At 35.9% G+C, this 27770-nt stretch overlaps 2 protein-coding genes across 2 annotated transcripts; both read left to right on the forward strand.

Moving 5' to 3' along the window:
• Positions 1-981: 981 nt before the first annotated feature.
• Positions 982-5109, forward strand: LOC104246288 (acid phosphatase 1-like). Its single transcript, XM_009802080.2, has 3 exons — positions 982-1642; positions 2115-2324; positions 4794-5109. Exons 1-3 carry the CDS (start codon positions 1257-1259, stop codon positions 4969-4971), a joined length of 774 nt encoding a protein of 257 aa, XP_009800382.1. The 5' UTR covers positions 982-1256; the 3' UTR covers positions 4972-5109.
• A 16680-nt stretch (positions 5110-21789) lies between these two features.
• Positions 21790-22544, forward strand: LOC138887885 (uncharacterized). Its single transcript, XM_070169675.1, has 2 exons — positions 21790-22056; positions 22305-22544. The coding sequence occupies exons 1-2, from the start codon at positions 21790-21792 to the stop codon at positions 22542-22544; spliced, it is 507 nt and encodes a 168-aa protein (XP_070025776.1).
• Positions 22545-27770: the final 5226 nt, after the last annotated feature.

A 27770-nucleotide genomic window follows, 5' to 3' on the forward strand; every position in this document is an offset into this window, starting at 1 on the left:
ATATTATTTAAATACTAATCTCACTTAAATAATGATACTTCCAAATTAAATAAACACTTCCCATTCTAACTTCAGTCATTCTTTGAAATGCATTTTAAGTTGAATATTGAGTATTTCCGTGGATCAGTTTTATTTTATTATTAATTATGTACGACCAACATTCATTATTTTTAAGAACTTATATTTTTATTTTATAACTCAAAGATAAATTTTAAATAAACTTTTCATTGAGTTAGGTACATGCGCAAAGTGCGTACATTAAGACTAGTAACCATAAAAATATCAATGACATTTAAAAAATCAAGATATTCTATGTTTACTTTGCACCAAAAGTTTTTAAAAATAATAATAATAATAGTAATGTACCCAATTAAACATCATTGTAAAAAATAAAACAAAAGAAGTTATTTTCTGAAAGTGAACGTATTGAATATCGTACTTTCTTTGCTCCATTGTTTTTGGATGTAAAAAATTATTTTTTTTTAATTACATGGATGAAAGATAATGAGCTCACCAAATGAACTAGCTATAAACTCCAAGTAATTAAAAACATAAGAGAAAACCAAAAACAAAAACAATACTTTGAATCCTAGGCAAATATATGAATGACCGCACCTAACTGACTAAACGCCCCCGTAACCAATGAAGCAATCTCATTGGCCTGTCAATCCCGAGGGCCCCACACCTGCTACGCGTATTATGAACCTACGACATATATTCTCTGTATATCCCATATTTGGCTATTTCATTGACTCCATTTACTGAGAAGTTTAATTTTGTGTTTTGTACAACTTGCATTAATTGTACGAGAAGTCCTTTTTGTCTCATAAATTTGTATACTCCGATCTTACACTTTTGAGTCTACAAAAATTTGAATCCACAAAATTGCTTGACAACAAAGTTACTCTCGTACAATACATGTGACACAAAATAAAATTTTGCCCATTTACTTTACTTCCATAGCTTTCCTTCCCATTACAACCTTCCTTGTTCTTTTCTAATTGTCTCCCTTCCTCTCCTCTTTGCCTCTTTATCCATCTGTATCGGAATTCAAAGCTTTACTATTACTACTATCTAAAGTTTTCTTATCCATAATCAAGAAAAGAATATATAGCATCGAATCTCTGCAAAAACAATTTGAAACCCCATCACGCAACTCTACGTATTCCTTCTTTTCTCTTTGTATATATACAGTAACCCCCCACCAACCACCCATAAGGAGGACCTACCTGAATTTTCTTGAAATACCCAAAAAAATGAGAATTTTCAGTTTCTTGATTCTGTTTAGTTTCGCCTTTGGACATGAAAATCTTAATACCTTAATTGTTGAGTTCCCTGAAAATACTGAACCCCAATTGAAGGAAACCATTATTGATGTTGAATTAGAGTGTACAAGTTGGAGGTTTGCTGTGGAGGCTAATAATTTAAGCCCATGGAAGACTATTCCAAAGGAATGTGCTGATTACGTGAGGCAATATATTAATGGCGGGGCTTATAAGTTGGACATTGATAGAGTTTCAAGTGAAGCTGGAGCCTATGCAGAAAGCATGAAATTGGGCGCAGATGGAAAAGATGTATGGATTTTTGATGTTGATGAGACTTTGCTTTCAAATCTTCCCTATTATTCGCAACATGGCTATGGGTATGATTTTCATAACCTTTTTCAAGATTGGGGTTTTTAATTTTCTTATTTTAAATGGCAGTGTTGTGTTGTCTTTCTAGTACTCCTCTTTTCCAATTTATGGGGTGATATTTGATTGGACATAAAATATAAAAAAAGAAAGACTTTTGAAACTTATGGTCTCCAACAAGAAAGGACAATTACGTGGCTGTAAATAATTTAATTAAGGACAAAATGAAATGCTTAAAGTTAAATTATTTCTAGATATGGAAGTCCGATATTCTTTTGGAAAATATGCTACATAAATTAGGATGGAGGGAGTAAGTGATAATAAAAGGAACTTTGTTATTATACTTGGAGTTATACTTAAGCTTTTGGGACAACTTGAATGTTGATATGAGATCTTATTTTGAGCATAATTCTATGTACATTTGTATGCTACTGATAAATTTTGTTGATTTTGTGAAATGGTTTTCTTGGGGGTTATTTGTAGGTTGGAGGTATTTGATAGTGTGAAATTCGATGAATGGGTTGAGAAGGGAGTGGCACCAGCCATTGGGTCAAGTTTGAAGCTTTATCAAGATGTTATGAGGCTAGGATTCAAAGTGTTCTTGCTTACTGGGCGTAGTGAAAGACACAGAATTGTTACAGTGGAGAATTTGATGAATGCTGGTTTTCAGGATTGGGACAAGCTGATACTGAGGTGAGTTGTAGTGGCATCAGATTGTATATCAATAGAATTGTGTCCATTTATTGCTGGAAACTTTGAAAATGGAAATTAGCTAGGATTGATTATATGTTTATTTGTACATATTCTGCTCCATTTAGATCTGCTTACAGTAAATAGTTTGTCATTTAAGACAATTTAGAGATAGTTTGTAAAGCCCTTATCTAATTCAGGATCATAATAACATTGAAAAGTATCAAATTGGTCCTCCTTAAGAATGAATTAATTAGAGGAAAGTCTGATTAGTACTTCACCATTAACTGAAATCAGTTAAATTTTGTCCATCTTTGTCATTTTCAGTTGGTTACTCAGGTTACGGTTGTATATATTGGACTCCGTGATCTCAATCCAGGGATCACCAGATGGATATTTAAATTTAGCCAAAGATTTTACATGCTGCAATAAATTTTCCAGGAATATGATTAACCCTACTTGGTCTGTACTTGGTAGCTCTAAAGGCATGTTGAGGAACAAAACTTCTGAAAACTGTATAGGTCAACTAATTCCTGGTCCAGCACGATATTTACATGGCAAAAGAAATGGAGACCTAGCTATGAAGCCTTACCGAGTGGATAACTTGTTAAAGTATAGGTGCTAAGACCAAAAGAGCTCACATTCAAATTGTATCAATGTTTTATGTCCATATTAAATGTAGCTATTCTTCTTGCTTCTGTATGCTAAAGAATGCCTTTTTGTTTACTTGGTGGTATAAATAGTTAATGCATCACCTTCGTCAGGGATAGTAAAACATCTTTATTGTTGAACAAAAGAACAAAGAAACGGAGAACTCCAGAACTCAAGTAGAAATAAAAACAGGTCTAGAGATAATAGTCCATGAAGAGTAACGTTTTAAACAAACATGAGCAGATTGTTTAAGATCTTGAGAAGCGTTTGTTGAAGAGCTCTGCTTTTCAATACAGCTAAATCCTCTCTCTCTCACTCTCTTTCTCTCTGTATAGCAATTCTTTCCCAAATAGAAGAGTTTGAGTATAAACATTCAGGTAAAGTGATTAAAGGAATTACAGTTATCAGCATGAAATGCCCTCTAGGGGAGTAAGAAGTAGAGTTTTTTCCACATGCCTTTATTTAATCTAATGATGATTTATCAACTAGATAGGCAAATCCATTAGGCACGACTATTGGCAGGAATATGACAATATAACACCAGAGGAAAGTAGAAAATAATCTTATGCATTGTCTTTCCTTGTACTCTAGTGCTTCATGCTGTAGTTCTAAGAATGTAATCTTTTGATATCTGGAACAAGTTTTCTTGACTTCACAACGAAAAAGAAATACTGGTTTTCCCAATCACAACACGTATATTTTTATCTATGTGAACCCTTCTTTAGTAGATTTACTTTTGTGTTTTAATCTACCAAATTTACCCTGTTGCATACTACCTCATTGACAATCTGCAACCGCCCCGCTCAAGAAGGCCATTATTTTGTTAATCTGGAAGATATCCTTTGAATTGCTTATCACATCTAAGTACACTGGGTCAAATGCTAGATGAAGATAAAAATTAGCATGCATATTTTCCTTCTCTTTCTTCAATGCTTTATGCTCTCTTTAGATGTCAAAGTCTGAAGAACAGCATGTGGTTAACTTCTTGGGGTTTAGACTTAGATACATATAGTAGTCTTTGCAAAGAAAGGATGCTAAGAAAAATAGATGTCAGCCTGATTTAGGGTAAGGGGTTTGGGGCTTGTGGGACTAGTTTTAGTAGTTTGCGCAATCCTGCAGTGATTGGACTTAGTTTTCCATGTGGGAAAAAGAAAATTCAAGCATGTGCACTGTTTCTTTCCTAGTGAGAACCAGTGGTACAAGTAGGATATCTAACAAGAGTAATTCAGAAAAGTGCAAGAATTCTATACCTGGGATTAAAACGTACAACCTAAAGCAATTTTAGAACCACCTCTGCTACTAAACTAGAAGCTTCCCTTGGCCCAAGTAGATTCAGTAATTTATATTTATACAAAATAATTTTGTTTTTACCCTATTTGAATAGTATAATTTTTTGATGAATGAGATTTAATTAAATCCTTTTCGGACCATGTACCCACCCGCGATGAGGAACCTGATCAAGTGCCTTATAGTATATAATGCCTTCCTAAGAAAAGGGCACACCGGTGCACTAAGCTCCCGCTATGTGCGGGTTCCGGGGAAGGTCCAGACCATAAAGGTCTATTATACGCAGCCTTACCCTGCATTTCTGCAAGAGGACGTTTCCACGGCTTGAACCCGTGACCTCCTGGTCATATGGCAACAACTTTACCACTGTTATATCATGCCTTTCTAAGTAATCTTTATAAAGTATAATAGGGCAACAATCAAAGAGCTTTTTTCTTTTCTTCTATGAGCTTTTCAAAGTAGGACAACATCTTCTGTGACACCAGAAATTAATCCTGCTTCTTGGATATAATGTTTGTTAATAATGCTATGCAGGGGCTCGGAGGATCATGGAAAATCAGCCACAATTTATAAATCAGAGAAAAGGGATGAGATGGTTGAAGAGGGGTTTAGAATAGTAGGCAACTCTGGAGACCAGTGGAGTGATCTGTTGGGTTCCTCTACTTCTATTCGCTCGTTCAAGCTTCCTAACCCAATGTACTACATTCCTTGACATGCATGCCAATATTTTTCTCCTGTCCAGTGGCTAAGCTGCTGCGAAAAATGGAATTATATTTCTTCATAATTCTTTGGACTCAAGAAAATCGATGAATTAACTAATATACTGTGTCCTACATTGTGCCATTGTGCATAACCCCGATCCCTCTCTCTGATTCCTTTTACATTTCTATTAACATATATAGGTTGGCAAGGACATAATATGAATTCCCTATATTATGAATATTTATCCTATTAGTGCTCCAAAACAATGTTAAATTTCATCAAGGGAGAGTGGATTAACTACCTCTTTTTTTTTTTTTTTTTTTTTTTTTTTTGTAATAAAAGAAAAGAAAGCCAAACCCGCCCTGACCCAAAGCTAGCTTAACTCCTCATGGGAACTGCAGGTTCAAACAGATGTGTGGTGTAAAATTCCCTAAAAGTAAACATTATTTTCTAGAAAAATACAACTCAGTATAATGATCAGATTGTATGATGTTTGTCGCATAAATTTTTTTCTTGAAATAGTATTTATCTTATAACTGATCACGAAATTGAAGTCCTAACAATTGTACATCGATTTTATTAGAATAAGAATTAAGATAACCGGGATTAGGAAAAGCATGATGATTGATCTTGATTAGTTGGAATCATGAAATATTAAAACACTAAACCACGGTGGTGTTTGACCAAAAAAGTGTTGAACCTCCTAGTTAAACTAATTAATGATGAGATATAAGATGAATCTTAGTTAAAAATAATAAATTCTAGATCGAATGTGGTAGAGAGCCAGTGTGGTGAATGACGTTTGATACCGTTAAGTAGCACATTTATATTCAATGAATACTAGTAAATGTGATAACATAAATATGTAATAAATGTAGAGAAGGGCAGTACATGTAATAAGAAGGAATCTATCACCCAATTATTATATGATTTGGATGGTTCCTTCCCCTGACAGCAACGTGGAAAGAAGAGAAATGAAGATGGTTTTGAGATCTTTGAATCTTGTGGGCAAAGGCCAATAACATGCGCTTGAATAATATAATCAATGAACAAAACAACTTTTCGTATATTCTCTCAAATCAATTTTTTACAATGTGTTTGTTTTTTCAGAAAGTGAAGATTCTCTTTTGTTCTCTATCTCTTCCTATTTACAAGGGATATGTCCAAGAAACCCTAAAAAGTACAAAATAAGGAATATTCCTTGTGTCTATATCCGAACATATTCTACCGTTATATCTTCACTTCAACTGCTCGTCCTTGACAACAACCCTCTCGAGTACGGCCTTTCAAGTATGACTTCACGCTATTACACCGTGGTCGACCCCGTTCTTGGTCCCATTTATCTACTAATAGCATATCTCCAAATTTAGACCAATTCAGATGGACCTATGATACCTAATTCTTGGCCAATCTATGAGTTATATAAAGATGATAAATTCGAGAATTTGAAATTTCAAAGAGCATGAATCCTCCCTTTTTAGAACTTCAAATTACTACACTCCAACCTCTCCTTGTACGCGTGTCACCAGCAAACCGCATAAAGTGAGTAGTCTTTGATTCTCAAGGGTCAGTGGAGGTTCAACTCTTGAGCCCAACATATGAGTTTGGTGCAAATGGATTAGATATTGAGTCAAATTAATTACGATGCTGCGAATGCGCGAGTGATGCTTAGTGCTAGATAGATATGGGTAATTTTGTCTTTAGACATCTCCAGGTGCACGGGAAGTAAAACTAAAAACTGAGTAAACTAACTAGTGCGCAAGGAGTATGCTACTATATGTCACAACCCCGCACCGGACCCAGTTGTGATGGTGCCTCTCGTGAAGAAAAGGCCAGCCGACACAATTCCCAAATCAATCATTTTCCAATAAAAGTTGTTTTTATACCATTTATAACCAATATTCTCATAATGAACATTTAAAAGAAAAATGCAGAATAATTACACTAGTCCGACATCGGGGTGTCACTAGTCATGAGCATCTACCAAGGTCTGAATACAACAAGAGTCTAAAAATGTACTAAATACAGTGATAAAAATGAGAGGACGGAAGCAGTGCTGCGAACGTCGTGCAGCTACCTTGTTAACTCTGATGACTCCGCATCTGAGCAATCAACACCCGCTACCGGGTTCCGAAATACCTGAATCTGCACACGAGGTGCAGGGAGTAATGTGAGTACTCCGAACCAATAAGTAATAAGAGTTAACGAAGACTGAGCAGTAGGAAACGGTGAATCCACATTTATGATAAACTCAATAAGCACAATAGGCTTTCAAATCAGTATACGAATCAATCGTCTCATTTAAAACCCAACTTTTGGTAAAAATCATTTGGAAATGCTTTCCAACAGTTTCAGTAGGGGTTCAGTATCATTTATAATAAAAGAGACGAAAACCATAATTGGCCCCTCGGGCAAAACATAGTTCGAATACAGCCCCTCGGGCAAAACAGAAATTTCACAGCCCTTTTCATAACTTAGAAACTTCAGTTTAAATGAGAGATTATTTAAAACGTTTGTTCAACATTTTCAATAGAGGCTCAGTTTAAAGATGAGTAAAAGCAGTAATCAAATCAACATGGTCAATAGAAAGTCACTTTAAAGAGGAGTGAAATCAGTAAGTTCATAGACCAGCCCCTCAGGCAAAGCATCACTCATGTACATGTATATTTATGTAGCCCCTAAAGCAAAGCATCACTCATGTACATGTATATTTATGTAGCCCCTCGGGCAAGCCTCTCAGTCACTCGTGATTCGACTCTTATCAATCAGCGCTCACACTTAGCACTTACACTCAATAGGTACCATATAGTTACCGCTGTGGCGTGGAGCCCAATCCGTATATCGCTGCGGCGTGCAACCCGATCCATATATCTCGTCGACGGCGCTCATTGGGGGTGTGCAGACTCCGGAAGGGCTCCTACAACCCAAGCGCTATATCGCTGCGGCGTGCAGCCCGATCTATATATATATATATATATATATATATATATATATATAATCCTCACAACCAGGCCCTCAGCCTCTCTCAGTCATTAACCTCACTATCAGACCCTCAGTCTATCTCAGTCATGAACCTCACAATCAGACCCTCGGTCTATCTCAGTCAATACCCTCACAATCAGACCCTCGGTCTATCTCAGTCATCAACCTCACAATCACTCGGACAATCAGTAAAACAGGGAACTCAACCCAAACAGTTTTCACATTTTAAGAAGTAAAGTGATAAAACCAGATTTAAACAATAAAAGGTAAAACATGACTGAGGATATGCTTTTAAAACAAATAGAGTGAGGAAAAATAGTGAAAATGCCTCTAAGGGTCTTAGCAGGTCGGCACAAGGCCCCAAACATGGCATATAACCCAAAATATAATATAAATCTCTAGAACATGGAATATCATAAGATTTCAAATAAAATACGCGACTTAACAATCGTACGGGACGGACCAAGTCACAATCCCCAATGGTGCACAACTCCACATTCGTCATCTAGCGTGTGCGTCACCTCAAAGTAACACTACGATGTGTAATCCGGGGTTTCAAACCCTCAGGACAGTATTTACAATCATTATTTACCTCGATCCAGTCCAAACTCTAGCCCGCGATGCCTTTTCCCGCACGAATCAACCTCCGGATGCTCCAAATCTAGCCACAATCAGTACATAATCATTATAAAATGCTAAGGGAACAAAGCCCACTCGAAAATATCCAATTTACATCAAATATCCCGAAATTGCTCAAATCCGGCCCCCGGGTCCACATCTCGAAATTCAGAAATTTTTACATCAATAGGTTCCTTATCTCCTCACAAGTTCATACATATCAAAAGTTCTCAAATCCGACCCTAAATGGTTCTTCAAATCCTCAATTAAAGGCCTAAGTTCGCAAGCCCTAGTTTCCCCAATTTTAACCTTTGATTTCCATAATTTCTAGCTCTAATCCATGAAATAATAGCATAGGAACAAGTTTTAGGTCCAAATTCCTTACCTCAATGAAGTTCTCTTGAAATCTCCCTCTCAAATCGCCCAAGAAGCTGCCAAGCCAAAGTCAAAAATGCTGAAATAGCTAAATCTCGCGAAATGAAATGACTTATATGTTCTGCCCAGGACTTTCCGCATTTGTGGTCCAAAACCCGCTTCTGCGGCACCGCATATGCGGTCTAATCCTCCGCTTCTGCAGAATTCACTTACCAGCCGCAAACTGCATCTGCTATTCCATAGATGCGATCCTATTGGCCGTTTCTGTGGTTTCCTGTTCCTCAAGCCTCTCCCACTTCTGTGGCCAAATCTTCGCTTCTGCGGCACCGCACCTGCGGCCCCCAAACCGCAGGTGCAAAAATACCATAAGCAGCAATATCGGCTGCTGCAACAAGATTCCAACCTCTCCGTTAACCATCTGAAATCACCCTGAGGCCCCCGGGACCTCAACCAAAAGCACAAACATAACCCAATACCTTATACAAACTTGTACCAACCTTCAAAACACCTCAAACAACATCAAATCAACCAAAACACATCGGATTCAAGCCAAACTTTCTAAAATCTTCCGAATTCCGTTTTTGATCAAAAACCTAATCAAACCACGTCCGAATGACCTGAAATTTTGCACACATATCCCAAATGACATAACGGAACTACTGGAACTTCCGGAATTTTATTCCGACCCCTATATCAAAATCTCACCTATCAATCGAAAAATGCCAAAATCTCAATTTCACCAATTCAAGCCTAAACCTTCCACGGACTTCCAAAATGCATTCCGATCACGCTCCTAATTCCCAAATCACCTAACAGAGCTAACCAAATCATAAAAATTCTGATCCGAGATCATATACCAACAAATCAAATCTTGGTCAAACTTTTCAAATTTTAAGTTTCAAATTGGGAACTGTTCTTTCAAATTCATTCTGATTACCCTGAAAATCAAAACCAACGATTTACATAAGTCATAATACTTCACGCGGGGCTTGTCATGCCCGAGAACTGGCAAGCAAAGTGAAAAAGCTCAAAATGACCGGTCGGGTCGTTACATCCTCCCCCACTTAAACATACGTTCGTCCTCAAACGTGCCTAGAGTTGTTCCAAAAGCCAACCAATCACTGAATAACCTTACCATGCACATACCCGGGGGCGATCCCTTGTCACCCTATCTCTTATAGGTCTGATAACACAATGTAACTGAAATTTCACAGTCCAACGTAGCCCATGAACCTTAGAACCACATTTCCACTTCTGAAATTATTCACCAAATCAAAATCTCACATCTATACTCTAACTAAGCCCAAACAAGCTGTAGTAACCCATACCCGCAACCTCAGTGCAATTACATAATATACCACATAACTCAAACACTTGCAGCGACAACTTCTAATCACAGCAGCTACATACAACAACTGAATATCGATAGGAAACCTCTTAAAAACTAGAGTCTCATTCCAACACTTCCATATACTGCCAATGATGAATGAAACGCGCAGTAAGCCATAACCGTTTTCTCAGATCAACCATTCATGAAGCCACTTCTCCTTTGGTAAAGACCATAGCAAATTTCTTAGCTGAACCTCGATATTATCCTTCCAACATGCTGAAATCAAGTCTGTTTGGAATCATTAAAGATCCCAACGATCTCATCTAATCCAACGCAACTACTCTGGTGACATTGACACCTCAATACAGACTAAAGCCACAACTTGTGCAATCCGTTCACCAATAAACCACAATCTGAAATTACTCAATTCATGAAAATGACTCAAATGAAAGAGCTGTACCACAAGCTCACCAGTACCACCACAACACAAGGCTGAGAACCCATCACACATCATAGAAACAGAACACATGAATCTAACCCGCCAGGTCATACCTCCACATAACTTCGCTCCAATGCGTGACCTCATCCAAACACTAGTCCACATGAGACACCTTAAGTTACTATGCTCCAAATCGACAACCGTGCGCAATATGATGTCTAAAACCAAAGCAATCATCACAACCACTACGAGGCAGTTACATAATACCACACAACTCGAAAGGACATAACTGATACGCCATCTACCGAGCAATACCCAGTGCTCTTCCTGCTCGAATTCCGCTGGGAGGCCCTAATAACACCGCACCACATGTGCCTAAAATCAACAAATCCTAACTGCTCGCAACACGGAAAGGTAACTCATAGACCCCCTGATTACTAATAGCTCGATAACAACCGAATCAACATATCCCTCACCAATGGCAACTCGAAGTCAACAAAGTCGTCTCGATGCAAAACACACATCCATATAGGTCTATCAATGAACCACACATCAACTCTAGTCACACACAACAAATAAATAATCTCCGAAGGTTCACAATGACTGAATCATAGCACATACTGTCATCTGACTAACTTACCCACATCTTTGACGTCCACAACCATGAGCTAACCTGTATATGAGAACTTCTAGTCTCCAAGTCCATAAAGCACACGAATTACCATATCTGATCCCAATTTCGCCGCTCGCATATATAGCACACATCTAGTACTCAATCATCTCATTAGAGGTACACCTAAAATTCTTCTGTGCCACCAAGCAGACTCGAATATCATCAGACGATCGGACAAGATAGTGTCGTAATACCAATAAAGCATCCATAACTCAAACACATTGCCCTATCTGAAATGTATACCCTCATCAAGCCACACCAATCGGTGATCTCATTCATCTAGTCACCTGAAACTGCCCATGCTATCTAAGAATTTATGACCTTTCTTTCACAACTGAACAATGACCTTACACATACAAACCTCAACCCCACACAACATACCGCATATACTATACCGCCTAAATGAAGATTATGAGAACGTCGCAATCCACTCTGAGCTACAAGCAACTACTTACTCAATCAGCCAAGAACTTTTCTATTCGATCCCATCTAGGAGAAGATCATTATACATACCATGCTCCTCACGCCAATAGGAAAAATATACCTCTCTAACTATGGTGGAAACCATCTAGAACTCTCCGAGTTCCATTTGCATAACACTAAACCGTCAGGACTGAATCCTTCTAACTCAATCGAGTTACACAGGTCACTAGAACCCAAAAGAATTGTCGTGAAACACCTGTATAAATTCATTACCTCATAAGCATCCAAAGAACTAATCATATCCTTAACATACCGATCCGGCCTACTACCAAGCTATCCCATCTATCCGAGTTTCCTTCTGATTTACCTTTAACTTGGTACTCCTTCTTGCTATAACATTACCATTCCTCAACCCAGGCTTACCACACGAGACCCAAGCATAAAACCACACCGTCCTATGGTCCATAAGCCGCTGAATACTCTCTAGGCATTCCCAATAGCACCGCATTCAAAATGCTTACCCTGGAGAAACTTCCGACGAATCCAAAGCTATTACCTTCACCTTCCTGACACTGATACATAGAATCCCATAATTAATATAGGAAATACTACAAGTCTTGACATCTTCCAATGAAAACTCAGTTTCTAGCCACATATACCACTTGAATATACCCAACTATTACATGTAAAAATCTTGAACCCATTAGAACCATTCTCGAGAGTCATCCACTCTACTCGAACTGCAATTAGCCTTATCAAACGAACTGAACAACTCGTGCCTCATTAGCACTCTGCCACCGCAGAAGGTGACATCATTCCATTACAACCAAGCAACTTCCTGTGAAGCATCCTATAACTTTTGTTAAGAATTTTCCTTTACTCGAGCCATCCTCGGTCTCAATCTCCGCCGGCCATAACTGATTTACCAGAACGCCTCAAACTAGAATCGACATAGCACATAACCGTGCAATCAACTAGTCAATAGCAGAGTCCCCCACTTGGCTCGAAGCCATAAATCATAACACACTAAATAACTCATAACGCATATACTCTATTGTTGACATAATACCATAGTGAGATTAAACTCAAATCCTTTGTAAGATTGTGAAACACAGACCATCTGGTACTTTGAATATTCTACCAATCTCGCATTCATCCTCGCTACAACCAAGCCTACACTCTTAAGCAACCCAAATTTAAATCTTCAACACTTATATTTCACTTGTAAATGAGATCTTCTAACAAACAACATAAGGATCACACAACCTCAAAGCACTTCGCAGGAGATAACCCACCTACTTTACCTCCAACAAACATTCTTGTATACCTTCCACTATCATAAATATTACGCAGTCACTTAGTCTTCCTGAGCCTGAACTCATACCGCAACATAAAATTTACTTCACTCCCAACTGTGAAACATGAAAAGATTATTCACACACCCATAACTCGGGGATACACCTCAAATCAAGATGGAATTCAAGCACCTAATAGTTCCTCTATCCTCCAGCAGACCCTTCTCGTCGCTTCCAAATCATATGGATACATCTCGCAGTACTAACATACTCATCACATAGTCATCCAGCTGTCACTTCTACTAATATGGATACTGCCGAACATATAAGTTCAAAAACACTTGCTCACACAATCAGCACCTCGGTGCTCGAGCTATAGGCAAAAATCCAGCCTCAAGTCCTCCTAACTGGCCCAACATCAACTCACAGAGATCACATCTCGCCCCTCGATCGGGGAATCACAAACCATCGATGCACATCGGATACTGAGCGCTCATGCGCGCATACGAACACATGGAGGGAATTCAAAGAGTTACTTTTCAAGATGAATCAAGGACGCACGATAAGAATTCCAAGAATGTGAAGTTTTTCCTAAAGGTTCTGCAGCCTCCCAATGATAAATACAGACGTCTCCGTACCGATCCGCGAGACTCTACTAAACATGCTTATGACTCGTGAGACCTATGTAACCTAGGCTCTAATACCAACTTGTCACGATCCCACACCGAACCCGGTCATGATGGCGCCTCTCGTGAAGACAATGCCAGCCGACACAATTCCCAAATCAACCATTTTCCAATAAAAGTTGTTTTTATACCATTTATAAACCAATATTCTCATAATGAACATTTAAAAGAAAAATGCGGAATAATTACACAAGTCCGACATCGGGGTGTCACTAGTCATGAGCATCTACCAAGGTCTAAATACAATAAGAGTCTAAAAATGTGCTAAATACAGTGATAAAAATGAGAGGACGGAAGTTGTGCTGCGAACGTCGTGCAACCACCTTGCTAACTCTGATGACTCCGCGTCTGAGCAATCAACACCCGCTACCGGGTTCCGAAATACCTGAATCTGCACACGAGGTGCAGGGAGTAATGCGAGTACTCCAACCCAGTAAGTAATAAGAGCAAATAAAGACTGAAAAGTAGGAAACGGTGAATCCACATTTATGATAAACTCAATAAGCACAACGGGCTTTCAAATCAGTATACGAATCAATCGTCTCATTTAAAACCCAGCTTTTGGTAAAAATCATTTGGAAATGCTTTCTAACAGTTTCAGTAGGGGTTCAGTATCATTTATAATAAAAGAGATGAAAACCATAATTGGCCCCTCGGGCAAAACATAGTTCGAATACAGCCCCTCGGGCAAAACCGAAATTTCACAACCCTTTTCATAACTTAGAAACATCAGTTTAAATGAAAGATCATTTAAAACATTTCTTAAACATTTTCAATAGAGGCTCGGTTTAAAGATGAGTGAAAGCAGTAATCAAATCAACATGTTCAATATAAAGTCGCTTTAAAGAGGAGTGAAATCAGTAAGTTCATAGACCAGCCCCTCAGGCAAAGCATCACTCATGTACATGTATATTTATGTAGCCCCTCGGGCAAGCCTCTCAATCACTCGTGACTCAACTCTTACCAATCAGCGCTCACACTTAGCCCTCACACTCAATAGGGACCATATAGTAACCGATGCGGCGTGCAGCCCGATCCGTTTATTGCTGAGGCGTGCAGCCTGATCCATATATCTCGTCGACGGTGCTCACTGAGGGTATGCAGACTCCGGAGGGGCTCCTACAGCCCAAACGCTATATCGTTGCGGCGTGCAGCCCGATCCAACATATCGTTGCGCGTGCAGCCCGATCTATATATATATATATATATATATATATATATATATATATATATATATATATATATATATATATATATATATATATATATATATATTATCAGCTATTAACCTCACAATCAGACCCTCGATCTATCTCAGTCAATACCCTCACATTCAGACCCTCGGTCTATCTCAGTTATCAACCTCACAATCACTCGGACAATCAGTAAAACAGGGAACTCAGCCCAAACAGTTTTCACATTTTAAGAAGTAAACTGATAAAACCAGATTTAAACAATAACAGGTAAAACATGACCGAGGATATGCTTTCAAAACAAATAGAGTGAGGAAAAATAGTAAAAATGCCTCTAAGGGTCTCAGCAGGTCGACACAAGTCCCCAAGCATGGCATATAGCCCAAAATATAATATAAATCTCTAGAACATGGAATATCATAAGATTTCAAATAAAATACGCAACTTAACAGTCGTACGGCACGGACCAAGTCACAATCCCCAACGGTGAACAACTCCACGCTCGTCATCTAGCATGTGCGCCACCTCAAAGTAACACTACGATGTGTAATCCGGGGTTTCAAACCCTCAAGACAGTATTTACAATCATTACTTACCTCAATCCGGTCCAAACGCTAGACCGCGATGTCTTTGCCAGCACGAATCGACCTCCGGGTGCTCCAAATCTAACCACAATCAGTACATAATTATTAAAAATGCTAAGGGAACAAAACCCACTCGAAAATATCCAATTTACATCAAAAAACCCGAAATTGCTCAAATCCGGCCCCCGGGCCCACGTCTCGAAATTCAAAAAATTTACATCAATAGGTTCCTTATCTCCCCATGAATTCATACATATCAAAAGTTCTCAAATCTGACCCTAAGTGGTCCTTCAAATCCTCAATTAAAGGCCTAAGTTCCCAAGTCCTAGTTTCCCCAATTTTAACCTTTGATTTCCATAATTTCTAGATCTAATCCATGAAATAATAGCATAGGAACGAGTTTTAGGTCCAAATTCTTTACCTCAATGAAGTTCTCTTGAAATCCCCCTCTCAAATCGCCCAAAAAGCTCCCAAGCCGAAGTCAAAAATTGTGAAATAGCTAAATCTCGTGAAATGAAATGACTTATTTGTTCTGCCTAGGCCTTTCCACATCTCCGTTCGAAAACCCGCTTCTACGGTCTAATCCGCTTCTGCGGAATTCACTTACTAGCCGCAAACCGCATCTGCGATCCTCCCTCCGCATCTGCGATTCCGCAGATGCATTCCCATTAGCCGCTTCTGCGGTTTCCTATTCCTCAAGCCTCTCCCGCTTCTGCGGACAAATCTCCGCTTCTGCGGCTCCCAAATCGTAGGTGCGAAAATACCAGAAGCAGCAATATCAGCTGCTGCAACAAGATTCCAACCTCTCCATTAACCATCCAAAATCACCCCGAGGCCCCTGGGACCTCAACCAAAAGCACAAACATAACCCAATACCATATACAAACTTGTACCAACCTTCAAAATACCTCAAACAACATTAAATCAACCAAAACACATCGGATTCAAGCCAAACTTTCTAAAATCTTCCGAATTCCGTTTTTGATAAAAAACCCAACCAAACCACATACGAATGACTTGAAATTTTGCACACACATCCCAAATGACATAACGAAACTACTGCAACTTCCGGAATTCCATTCCGACCCATATATCAAAATCTCACCTATCAACCGAAAAACGCCAAAATCTCAATTTCTCAAATTCAAGCCTAAACCTTCCACGGACTTCCAAAATGCATTCCGATCATGCTCCTAAGTCCCAAATTACCTAACGGAGCTAACCAAATCATTAAATTTCCGATCGAAGATCGTATACTAACAAGTCAAATCTTGGTCAAACTTTTCAAATTTTAAGTTTCAAATTGGGAACTGTTCTTCAAATTCATTCCGATTATCCTGAAAACCAAAACCAACGATTTACATAAGTCATAATACATCACGCGGGGCTTGTCATGCCCGATAACTGGCGAACAAAGTGAAAAAGCTCAAAATGACTGGTCGGGTCGTTACACTATATAATTTATATTAAAGCCTTATTGAGCTTGAGATGGTTTGTACATGCTCATGCTAATCTTCCCATCCAATGTGTAACACTATTGTTGAACTATCATGACCACAATCCAAGAGTCACAATTATGTTTCACCACATGATTAAATTTGATGAAGAGACATATAACCTATAGCTAGATCACGAGTTCAATCAACCAGTAATGCTTATATCGGGCGATTTGCAGCCGTACCCTATATATATGCCACCTTTTAATCTATACCCTATTTTTAAAAACTATTGATTTCGTAATCAACTAACAAAAAATCCGTAATAATATAATCATTATACCCCTTCTAAAACATATAAAAGATGCATCAAGCATACCAGATTCAAATTCCAAATCGCCTTCGTATCTCCTCCATCACTCCGTCTCTCCTCAGATCGCCTCTCGCAAACCAGATTTGAACCAGATTCAAACTCCAAATTCAAAATTACAAAATATATTGTAAGTATTCAAATTCATCTTCAAAATTGAAAATAGCTTTTAAATTATATGTTTTCTAATTGATTGATTGAAGTTGTTTGACGAACTTCACTGATATGCTGAATTTGCATTGTAAATCTATTTGATGTTGAATTCTAACAATCTAATCCAACTAATATGCTAAAGTTTTCCACTGCATAATATGCTGAAATTTTTGGTTTATTTGCTAAACAAGTTGATTTATTTGCTAAACAAGCTGAAGTTATTTAGTTATCAAAATGAGCTGGAAAATAACACAACGAATAAACAATTATATTAAAAAAGACAATATTGTGAGAATGAATCACGGGAAAGATTATATGAGTGTTATCATTGTTTATTTGCTAAACAAGCTGAAGTTATTTAGTTCATATTTAAAAAATTCAGCAAAACGAGCTGAAATTTTCCTCCTACACTGGGTAAAAAATAAAACATAAATTAAAATTTAATATTGCACAAAAATTTAAGCATTAGGTGCTGAAGTTTGTTAGTTAATCTTTAAAAACTCCAGCATTACGAGCTGAAGTTTTCCTCCTACATTGGGTAAAAAAATAAAACATAAATTAAAATTCCGTATTGTACAAAAAACTTCAGCATAGGTGTTGAAGTTTTTTAGTTAATCTTTAAAAACTTTAGCAAGACGAGTTGAAGTTTTCCTCCTACACTGGGTAAAAAAAATAAAATATAAATTAAAATTACATATTGCACAAAATATTTCAGCATAGGTGCTGAAGTTTGCTGAAGTTTTTTAGTTAATCTTTGAAAACTTCAGCAAGAAGAGCTGAAGTTTTCCTCCTACACTTCGTAAAAAATAAAACATAAATTAAAATTACATATTGCACAAAAAACTTCAGCATAGGTGCTAAAGTTTTTTAGTTAAACTTTAAAAACTTCAGTAAGAAGAGCTCAAGTTTTCCTCCTACACTGGGTAAAAAATAAAACATAAATTAAAATTTAATATTGCACAAAAACTTCAGCACAAGTGCTGAAATTTTTTAGTTAATGTGTAAAACCTTTAGCAAATGGAGCTGAAGTTTTTCTCCTGCACTATGTATTTTATTATTATTTTTTGGAAAAACTACCTACCAAAAAATGCTTATGTTTTCAGGAATATGTAAAATATTTTTCATATAATTTTTTGTATGCTGAAGTTTTTTTAGTTCATCTGCTAAAAATGCTTAATATTTTGTCCTGCAATATATAATTTTCGGATAAGTTTTTGTTAATTGCTCTGTTATTTTCTAATTTTAAAAAGAATTTTTAGTTCATGCTTGAAAACTCAGCAAAGGGAGCTGAAGTTTTCATCCTGCACTATGTATTTTATTATAATTTTTTGGAAAAACTTCATACCAAAAATGTTTAATTTTCGGATTAGTTTTTATTAATTCCTACTGAAGTTATTTAGTTTATTTTCTCTGTTATTTTTCGAGTTTGAATAGAATTAATATTAAAAAAAATGCAAAAAAACATAAATCAAAAACTGAATATTTCATTAAACATTAAAAAGATAAATTAAATTCGATAAATAACAAAATAACATTATAATCCTTTAACTAAAAGAATTATAGAATAGAAAAGAAAAACTAATCGTCCATATCATCATCATCATCATCGTCGTCGTCACTACCAGATGGACGAGCATCTTCATCACCAAGACTATCAAATTTCACCAGCATCTCAATCCTATCAAGCTTGTTATTGATTTCTTCCAGCTCCCTGTCATTTGTCTCTGAGCTCATCCAGTTTCAGCTCAAAAGCCTCTATAATGTCTTGCTTGATTTCCTCAACTATTTTCCTGATGACATCATCCATTTTTCTCCGTTTTATATTTTATGTTTGCTAAAATATATGTGTTTGAGTGAATAAACTCACAAGGTATAGCCTGCTTATATAGGCGAAAAAAACTTATGCATGGTATATGAAAAGGCAAAGAGGAATTTTAAACGTTGTCTAATGAAAAGTGTGCATGAATGTGATAGGAATATAATTATTACACTAACACATACCCCCAACGCAATATAATTACTACTTTAATTGTGTTTGTTATGTTTACTCTTGTATACTATGAAATTAATGCTGAAACATGCTCAAGTTTGTTGAATTTATTTGCTAAAACTTCAACCCAATGTGCTGAAGTTATTTAGTTCATTTCTAAAGCTTCAACACTTAATGAGCTGAAATTTTTTTTCCTGGATTCATGAATCCTGTCATACAGCTTTTTAAAAAAACTTCAGTTGATGTGCTGAAGTTATTTAGTATATTTCTAAAAACTTCAGCACTTAATAAGCTGAAGTTTTCTGTGCAGGATTCATTAATTATCTCATACATCTTTTTTCAAAAAACTTCAGCAGAAGATGCTTAAGTGATTTAATTCATTTGTAAAAACTTCACTACAAACAACCTAAAATTCTTCTGTTCACTTTCCTAATACTTGCCACTAAACATGAATCTGCATGATGAGTTCGATTTGTGTTGTTATAACTTTCAATGGGAGGTGGACTCCTGATTTCAAATACTTGGATCATGATATAAAACGTGTTCTACTTAATAAGCACATATCATTCAATACTTTCCTGAAGAAAATTAGTGAAGTTGCAAATATTGATTCAACTAGATATTCACTAAAAGTATGGTTTGATATCAAACTAAATACAAGCAAAGAAATGCTTGTAACTTCAGATGAAGAACTCAGTACCTGTATACATTTGCTTACAACTGATTCAGCCTACAAGAATTGTCATTTCATCATCGAAAAAAATACAACCTTCTGAATCTGCAGCATTCAAACAGTCTCTTGCATATGCGATAGATTCAGAACCTTTTGTTGATTATCAACATGAAGTAGGACAGCCAATAATGGAAGTAGATAACGAGCAACAACCTTCTAACATTACAGCTGCTTCAGAATATATAATAATGCAACAATTACTCGCTCCTCCAATAAATTCATACCAATTTATCGATGACCAAGAAGAAGAAGGACAGCTAATAACGACCAACACACAATCCAACAAAGTTTTTTATTACCTTCTTCAATGATAAACAACAACGAAGATGAAGTAAGCATGGAGTTTATACCGATAACATCAGATAGCATTGAAGAAATTGCTGAAACTTCTAGTGTTTCTCAGAAATCAAGAAAAAGAGTGAGGTGAAAACTGAAAGAATCTCCACCATGTAAAATACTTAGGCACGATGCATTGCCTGAGGAAGTAAGAGTCGGATCAATTTTTGAGAACAAACAAAATATACCTAAATTTTTTTGCAACTTGGAGATAATCCAGAAAGTTGAATTCACTGCTGTTAGATCATGTTTAAAGAGATACAAGCTGAAATGCATCGTGGACAAATGTAGTTGGAATGTACGTGCTACCAGAATAAAAAATTCCACACTATTCAGGGTGATAAAATATGATAACAACCATGAATGCTCGGTTGATGCAAGAAAATCATATCAGAAGCATGCTACATCAAATTTTATAAGTGAACAAATTATAAAACATGTTCGAGACAAAAAGATAGAGATTACACCAGCCTTTGTAGAAAATGAAATGAAAAAGAAATTTGGGATTGACATTAGTTATCACAAGGCATGACGCGCTATTCAAAAAGCTGTTGTTTGCATAAGGGGAACACTTAAAGAGAACTACCAGATTCTTCCTTCATACCTACACATGATGGTGCGTAAAAACCAAAGAACGTACACAAGCATAAAAAGAGATGGCAGAATAGGTAAGCAAAACAATATTAACCACTAGCCTGAAGTTTCAAATGTTCCTATTTGAAAAACTTCACACCTTATGATTTATTTTTTTGTGTTTCACTGTACAAATTTTCTTACATATTCTTTGCTCCTGCGGCATCACTAGCTGGTTGGTCCTACTGTAGACCCATTATTGCAGTAGATGCAACGTTTTTAAAGTAAAAATATCGTGGTGTTATATTTGTTGTTGTATCAAAGGATGCAAACAATCAATCTTTCCTCTATGTTTTGGTGTAGCAGATTCAGAAAACAATGAGGCATACATTTGGTTCTTCGGGGAAATGAGAAAAGCAATTCAAGTCCGTCATGAACTGAAATGGGATTAGAAAAGTTTTTCCTGAAGCTCACCGTGGTATCTACCTCTATCACTCTGAGAAAAATTTAAAGTAAATACATGCAAAATCCACGGTAATAAATCTTTTTCAAAGTGCTGCAAGGTCATACAAACGTGAAGATTTTAATCAGTTAATGTCCCAACTCAAAAGTGTTGATAATAAAACATACAATTACATAATGGAAGAGCCTGTAAAGAGATGGGCTCGATCGTGGTTCCCACAGCGACATTATGATATGCTAACAACAAACATGGTAGAATCAATGAATTCCGTTTTACTAAAAGGGAGAGAAATGCCTATTTTAAGAATGCTAGATTTCATCCAAGAAAAGTTGGGAGAGTGGTTTTACGAACGGAAAAAAAAGGCAAATGAAACTTTTCACAGAGTATCAATATGGGAAGAAGAAGAGATGACAAAGAAGATGGACTTGGCTTGCAAAATATTTGTGAGTATATTTATTAACTTCATCTTTTTATATCTGTTGTAGTGATTTACTGCTTACATTTAAAAAACTTCATACTATTTCTTTTTGAAGCAACAATACACTAATATAGTTTATCTTAATTTTTTATTCCTTGTTAGGTGTTCAACCTTGATTCAATGCTATTTAGAATAAATAGTGAAGGAATCGAATTCATTGTGGACTTAAAGAAGAGAACTTGTGACTGCCTGGAATTTCAACTTGATGAATAGACCTGTCCATATGCAATTGCTGCTATTAACAAGAGATATTTGCAGAAATCTGACTACTGCTCAAATTGGTATTCAAAGAAAACATGGTTGAAAACATATGAAGGACATGTGAATACCGTGGGAGATCAAAAATCATGGGATATACCACAAAATGTACAATCTGAGATCACAAAACCTCCCGATGTAGAGATTTTACAAGGAAGAAGACAAAAGAAGAGGCATATCCTTGCGACTGAATAAGTACCATTGAAATCTACCAAATGCAGTCGATGTAAACAAGTTGGGCATAACAGAACAACTTACTTGTCTTCTCCAGCACCTCATCCATATTCCAAGAAACACACTGAAAAATACTCCAACCTTCAATAATCCTTGGTCTGAATTTAGACTTCCATTATTGTATGACATATTTGAGATGTGATTTTTTTATAGGAATAAAAAAAAGCTCTTGGACTATTTTATATACTGCTAAAGTACAAATCACTTATTTTTGTTGTGCAGGCTTATAGGTTTGGTTGTATTTTAAAAAAGTACGTAATGACTTCAGCGAGAAAACAATAGGTTACAGTATGTGAAATACATATCCTTAACAAACACACACATACACACATACACGTACAACACACAAAAGAAAAGCATGTACAAACAAAAGCTTCAGCATCTATCAACTGAAGTTATAGAAAATGAACTTAATAACTTCAGCATATTTTCTAATGGATATGCTGAAGTAAACAAAAAAGTACAGCATAAAAACATAAAAAGAATTACAAAAACTAAACATAAAAACCAACTAATTGCATTAACTTCACCAAATACCAACAATACAAGGATAATGCAACATAAAGCTAAGAAGAAAGAGGATGAGAATTACATTAATACATAAAGAGATGAGGACAACACACAAAGTACAAACAATAACTTCAACGTCTTTGGGCTGAAGTTATACAAAATGAACCTAATAACTTCAGCATATTAAACAAAAAAGCACAGCATTAAAACATAAAAAAAGGATTACAAACACTGAGCATCATCACCATCATCATCATCATCATCATCATCACAATACTCCTCAATTTCTCTAAATATCTCATCATCATCAGTATCGGAGATAACTATAGGGTACTCAGGCAAAAGACTACATAGTCCAACGAGATCATTCGCCAACTTGTTGAATTCATCACACAGCTGACTTTGTTCAACGATTACTTTGTCCATAAGAGAAAGAAGAGTCTTCAGGTTGTTTTGCAGCTTGGAATAGTCATCCCCGATGGGAAACTTAAAACTATCAAACTGCTGCACAACCTTGTCAAACGAGGTTGAATAACCTCCACAACTACGTTCCAGGTTAAGCTTGTTCTGGAATGATTCATTGGCAAAAAAATGTGGTCTAATTCTCTCCCAATCAGCCTTATTCGATCCCACAAAAGCATAAGATTAGATATCGGTTTATTATTGTACCACTCACACTTCAAAGTCTCCCACTTTTGTATAATTTCATCCATATTAGGCTTCCTACTTTCGCTTGCACCAGACATTTTTTCTTTAATAAATTCTAAAACACTAAGGATGAATATAAATTTAAAGAAATATGATGGAAGTCTATGAATGACTATGAAATTTTCAAGTGAAGAGATTGTTAATATAGACAATGAGTTCACCTAATCAATTTAATATCTATAAATGTAAAAGTAACTTTTATGGTGTTTTTAGAGTTTAACATTCAGAGAAATTGAATGAAACAAGATAAGTAGGTGGTAAAATAAGTATGTGATAAATGCAAAAAGAAATGTAACTTCAGCCCTAATAAGCCCACAGTTTTTCTATAGTAAAAAAATAACTTCAGCCTGAAAAGTAACTTTTTGGATTATTTACTATATGGTCAAACAAATTTAAATTAAAGATGAAGTAGGTGACAAAAGACAAAAAGTAGCTAGTAAATGCAAAAAAAATGTATCAAGTCAAAAAATACCAAAACATGCTGAATTTTTTGTCATAAGCTTTTTTAAAAACTTCAGCCCAATGTGCTGAAGTTATTCAGTTCATTTATAAAAACTTCAGCACGTCATAAGTTGAAGTTTTTCGTCGTAGATTCAATAGTTTTGTCGTAAAGCTTTTTCAAAAACTTCAGCCCAATGTGTTGAAGTTATTTAGTTCATTTCTAAAAATTTCAGCACTTGATAAGCTCAAGTTTTTGTCCCAGATTCAATAGTTTTTGTCGTAAAACTTTTTCAAAAACTTCAGCCCAATGTGATGAAATTATTTAGTACATTTCTAAAAACTTCAGCACTTTATAAGCTGAAGTTTTTGTCCTGGATTCAATAGTTTTTCTTGTAAAGCTTTTTCAAATAACTTATGTAGAAACTGTTGAAGTTATTTAGTGTATTTCTAAAAATTTCAAGTACTCTATAGTTTGGTGGACTCATATAAACTAACAAGTTATTAGACAGTAAATTAAAGTTTTATATCTCAAATCTTATTAGTTTACACACATTCAGAAAGATATAGAATAACTTGAACGCTGGAAAAGGAAAAAATTGTTGATATCTAGCAAGCTAAATTAGGATATATAAAATTATCTAAATCAACATGATGAAGTTATTTAGTGTATTTTTAAAAACTTCAGCACATTATGAGCTAAAGTTTTTGTCCTACAGTCGACACTTTTGTTATGACTTTTAACCAAAACTTCAGCTTAAAAAACAGAAGTTATTTACTTAAAATATACTTAAAATTCATGAAAAAAGACACAAACATATTTGAATCAATCCGAGTCAACTAAAAAATTAATTAATGCGTATAGAACAAAAATGTAAAAGACATTACATAATTCACACAAAATAATGTATATTCACAAAATCCAATTTTGTTTTCACTTACATCCTTGAAAAAAAAATTAGTTCTTTATTTACAAGTTATTCTCTATTCAAAAAATTCACAGATTGTCTTCATATTCTCCATAGTCATGTCCTAGTTGCTCTTCTTGGGTTTCTTAACCACATTCCATGAGTCCAAAGATTTGCAGTCAATTCTATGTTGAATACCAATGCATGCCTTTGGTTATAGAACTCTAAAATTCGCTTCCAACTGAACTTTACTACTATGATTTTTTTAGGAACTCCCGTCTTCTTTCATAACAACTTTACTACTATGATTTTATGCTTACAGATGAGGCCTAGACACTAGCAAATCTCAATGTCAAACTTAAGAGATATGCCCATGCTGAAGAGCTCGGCAATACAAGCCCCTTACTATACCACCTTGTACGGACCTCTGAATTACATTTGCCATATTCTTGCACTTCCCACATATGTGCATCTGGAAGGAGTCACTAACTGCGAAAAGGCGTTCATGCAAATTCGCTGCAGCACCATGAGCTATAATACAGTCACGCTCCATTTCACCAAATTTAATTCCACCAAAGCATTTTCTGTCAGACACAGGTTGACGAAGTTTACTACTATGATTTTTTAGCAACTCCCATCTTCTTTCATAAGAAAAAAATAAGAAAATATTGGCAAAGACATGCTTATTGGTGTGCAGCTGGGAATTCATGGGAAGCAAACATAATGAAGGAGAAGTCCAAAATACTTCATATGTGACGGAGAGTAGCCACATCAAAAACTCGAGCTCAGAAAATTTGCTCTTTTTCCTAAAAGTTGGATTTATCAACTAGTAAAAAGAGCAAATTGTCCCGGAGCTCGAGTTTTTGATCTGGCCACTCTCCTTCACATATGAAATATTTCGACTTTTCCTTCATTATCTTCGCTTCCCATGAACTCCCTTCTACACCCAATAAGCATGTCTTTGCCAACATTTTCTTGTTTTTCTTTGAATATAAATTTAAAAAAAATGATAGAAGTCTATGGATGACTATGAAATTTTCAAGTGAAGAGATTGTTAATATAGCCAAAGAGTGCAACTAATCAATTTAATATCTATAAATGTAAAAGATATCAATTTAATATCTATAAATGCTGAAGAGATTGTTAACTGTTTTTTGTTCAGAGAAATTGAATGTAACAAGATAAATAGGCGGTAAAACAAGTAAGTGGTAAATGCTAGTAGTTGGTAAATGCAATAAAACAAAATAGTAAAAAATAAGGCCATAGTTTTTCAATAGTAAAAAAATAACTTCATTTACTATATGGTCAGAGAAATTTAAATGAAAGATGAAGTAGGTGATATGGGTGATAAATGACAAAAAGTAGCTAGTAAATAAAAAAATATCAAAACATGCTGAAGTTTTTGTCGTAAAGCTTTTTCAAAAAACTTCAGCCCAATGTGCTAAAGTTTTTTAATGTATTTTTAAAAACTTCAACACTTGATAAACTGAAGTTTTTGTCCTGGATTCAATAGTGTTTTTCGTAGAGCTTTTTCAAAAAACTTCAGCGCAAACTGCTGAAGTTTTTTAGTGTATTTCTAAAAACTTCAGCACTTGATAAAGCTGACGTTTTTGTCCTACAATCGACACTTTTGTTATGACTTTTAACCAGAACTTCAGCTTAAAAAGCAGAAGTCATTTACTTCATGCTTAAGTTTTTTCAACAAAAATATACTTAAAAATAATGATAAAAGACACAAACATATTTGTCTGAACAAAAATCAACTAAAAATAATTAATGCATATTCACAAAGTCCAAATTTTGTGCACCCAATCCTCTAATCAAAAAATTCATACACAGTCTCTTCAAAATCTGCATAATCATGTCCTTGTTGTTCTTTTGGAGTTTCATAGCCGCTATCTTTTTTCACTTTCCATGAGCCCAAAGATTGGCAGCCAATTCTCTCCTGAATGTCAATATCTGACTTTGATCGAACTTGAAGACATCTTCTTTCTTGAACCGCATATCTATGAACTTAAGAGAAAATACACCACAATCAACACTACAAAAAGAACATGAAAAAGAAATTGAAGAATAGTTAACACAAGGGCAAAAAATAATAAACATAAGATGCATGGTAAAACATATATGAAGCACATACTTGTTATCCTGCAGCGGTGTCTCCATCCACTTAATTAGAAATTTTTCCACAGGCCTTTTAACATAAAATTTATTGTGTCCCCCAAATTCCAAGCATTTGAGACAGTGTGGGATCAATCGAGCATAATTTCTAACATGTTCAAGCGCACGATCATATGTTACACTGCCCATAGAATCATACACATACATAGTTTTATCTTTAAAGTCCAGAATTCCAAAAAAGTAGTGCATAGATCTTTGGCCCGTCCTTGGCTTAAGTCGAAATGGAAAGAATACTTTTCTGGCAGATGCCCATGAGATACCACAGGAAAGGTCGAGGACTTTTACGTAGTTGGCCACTTTTTCATTCGTTGATTCTTCCTCAAACCAACTAAAGTTTGTAAGTGGCTGAATAACCGCTTCTTCTTCTTCTTCTGCTGCTGCATGTTCCTTGGATATCCTCTTTCTCTTTGATTTGCTCTTTTTTTGATCCTCCATTCTCTTT

The sequence above is a fragment of the Nicotiana sylvestris genome, chromosome 3 (genome assembly GCF_000393655.2).
Source record: "Nicotiana sylvestris chromosome 3, ASM39365v2, whole genome shotgun sequence".
NCBI lineage: Eukaryota > Viridiplantae > Streptophyta > Magnoliopsida > Solanales > Solanaceae > Nicotiana > Nicotiana sylvestris.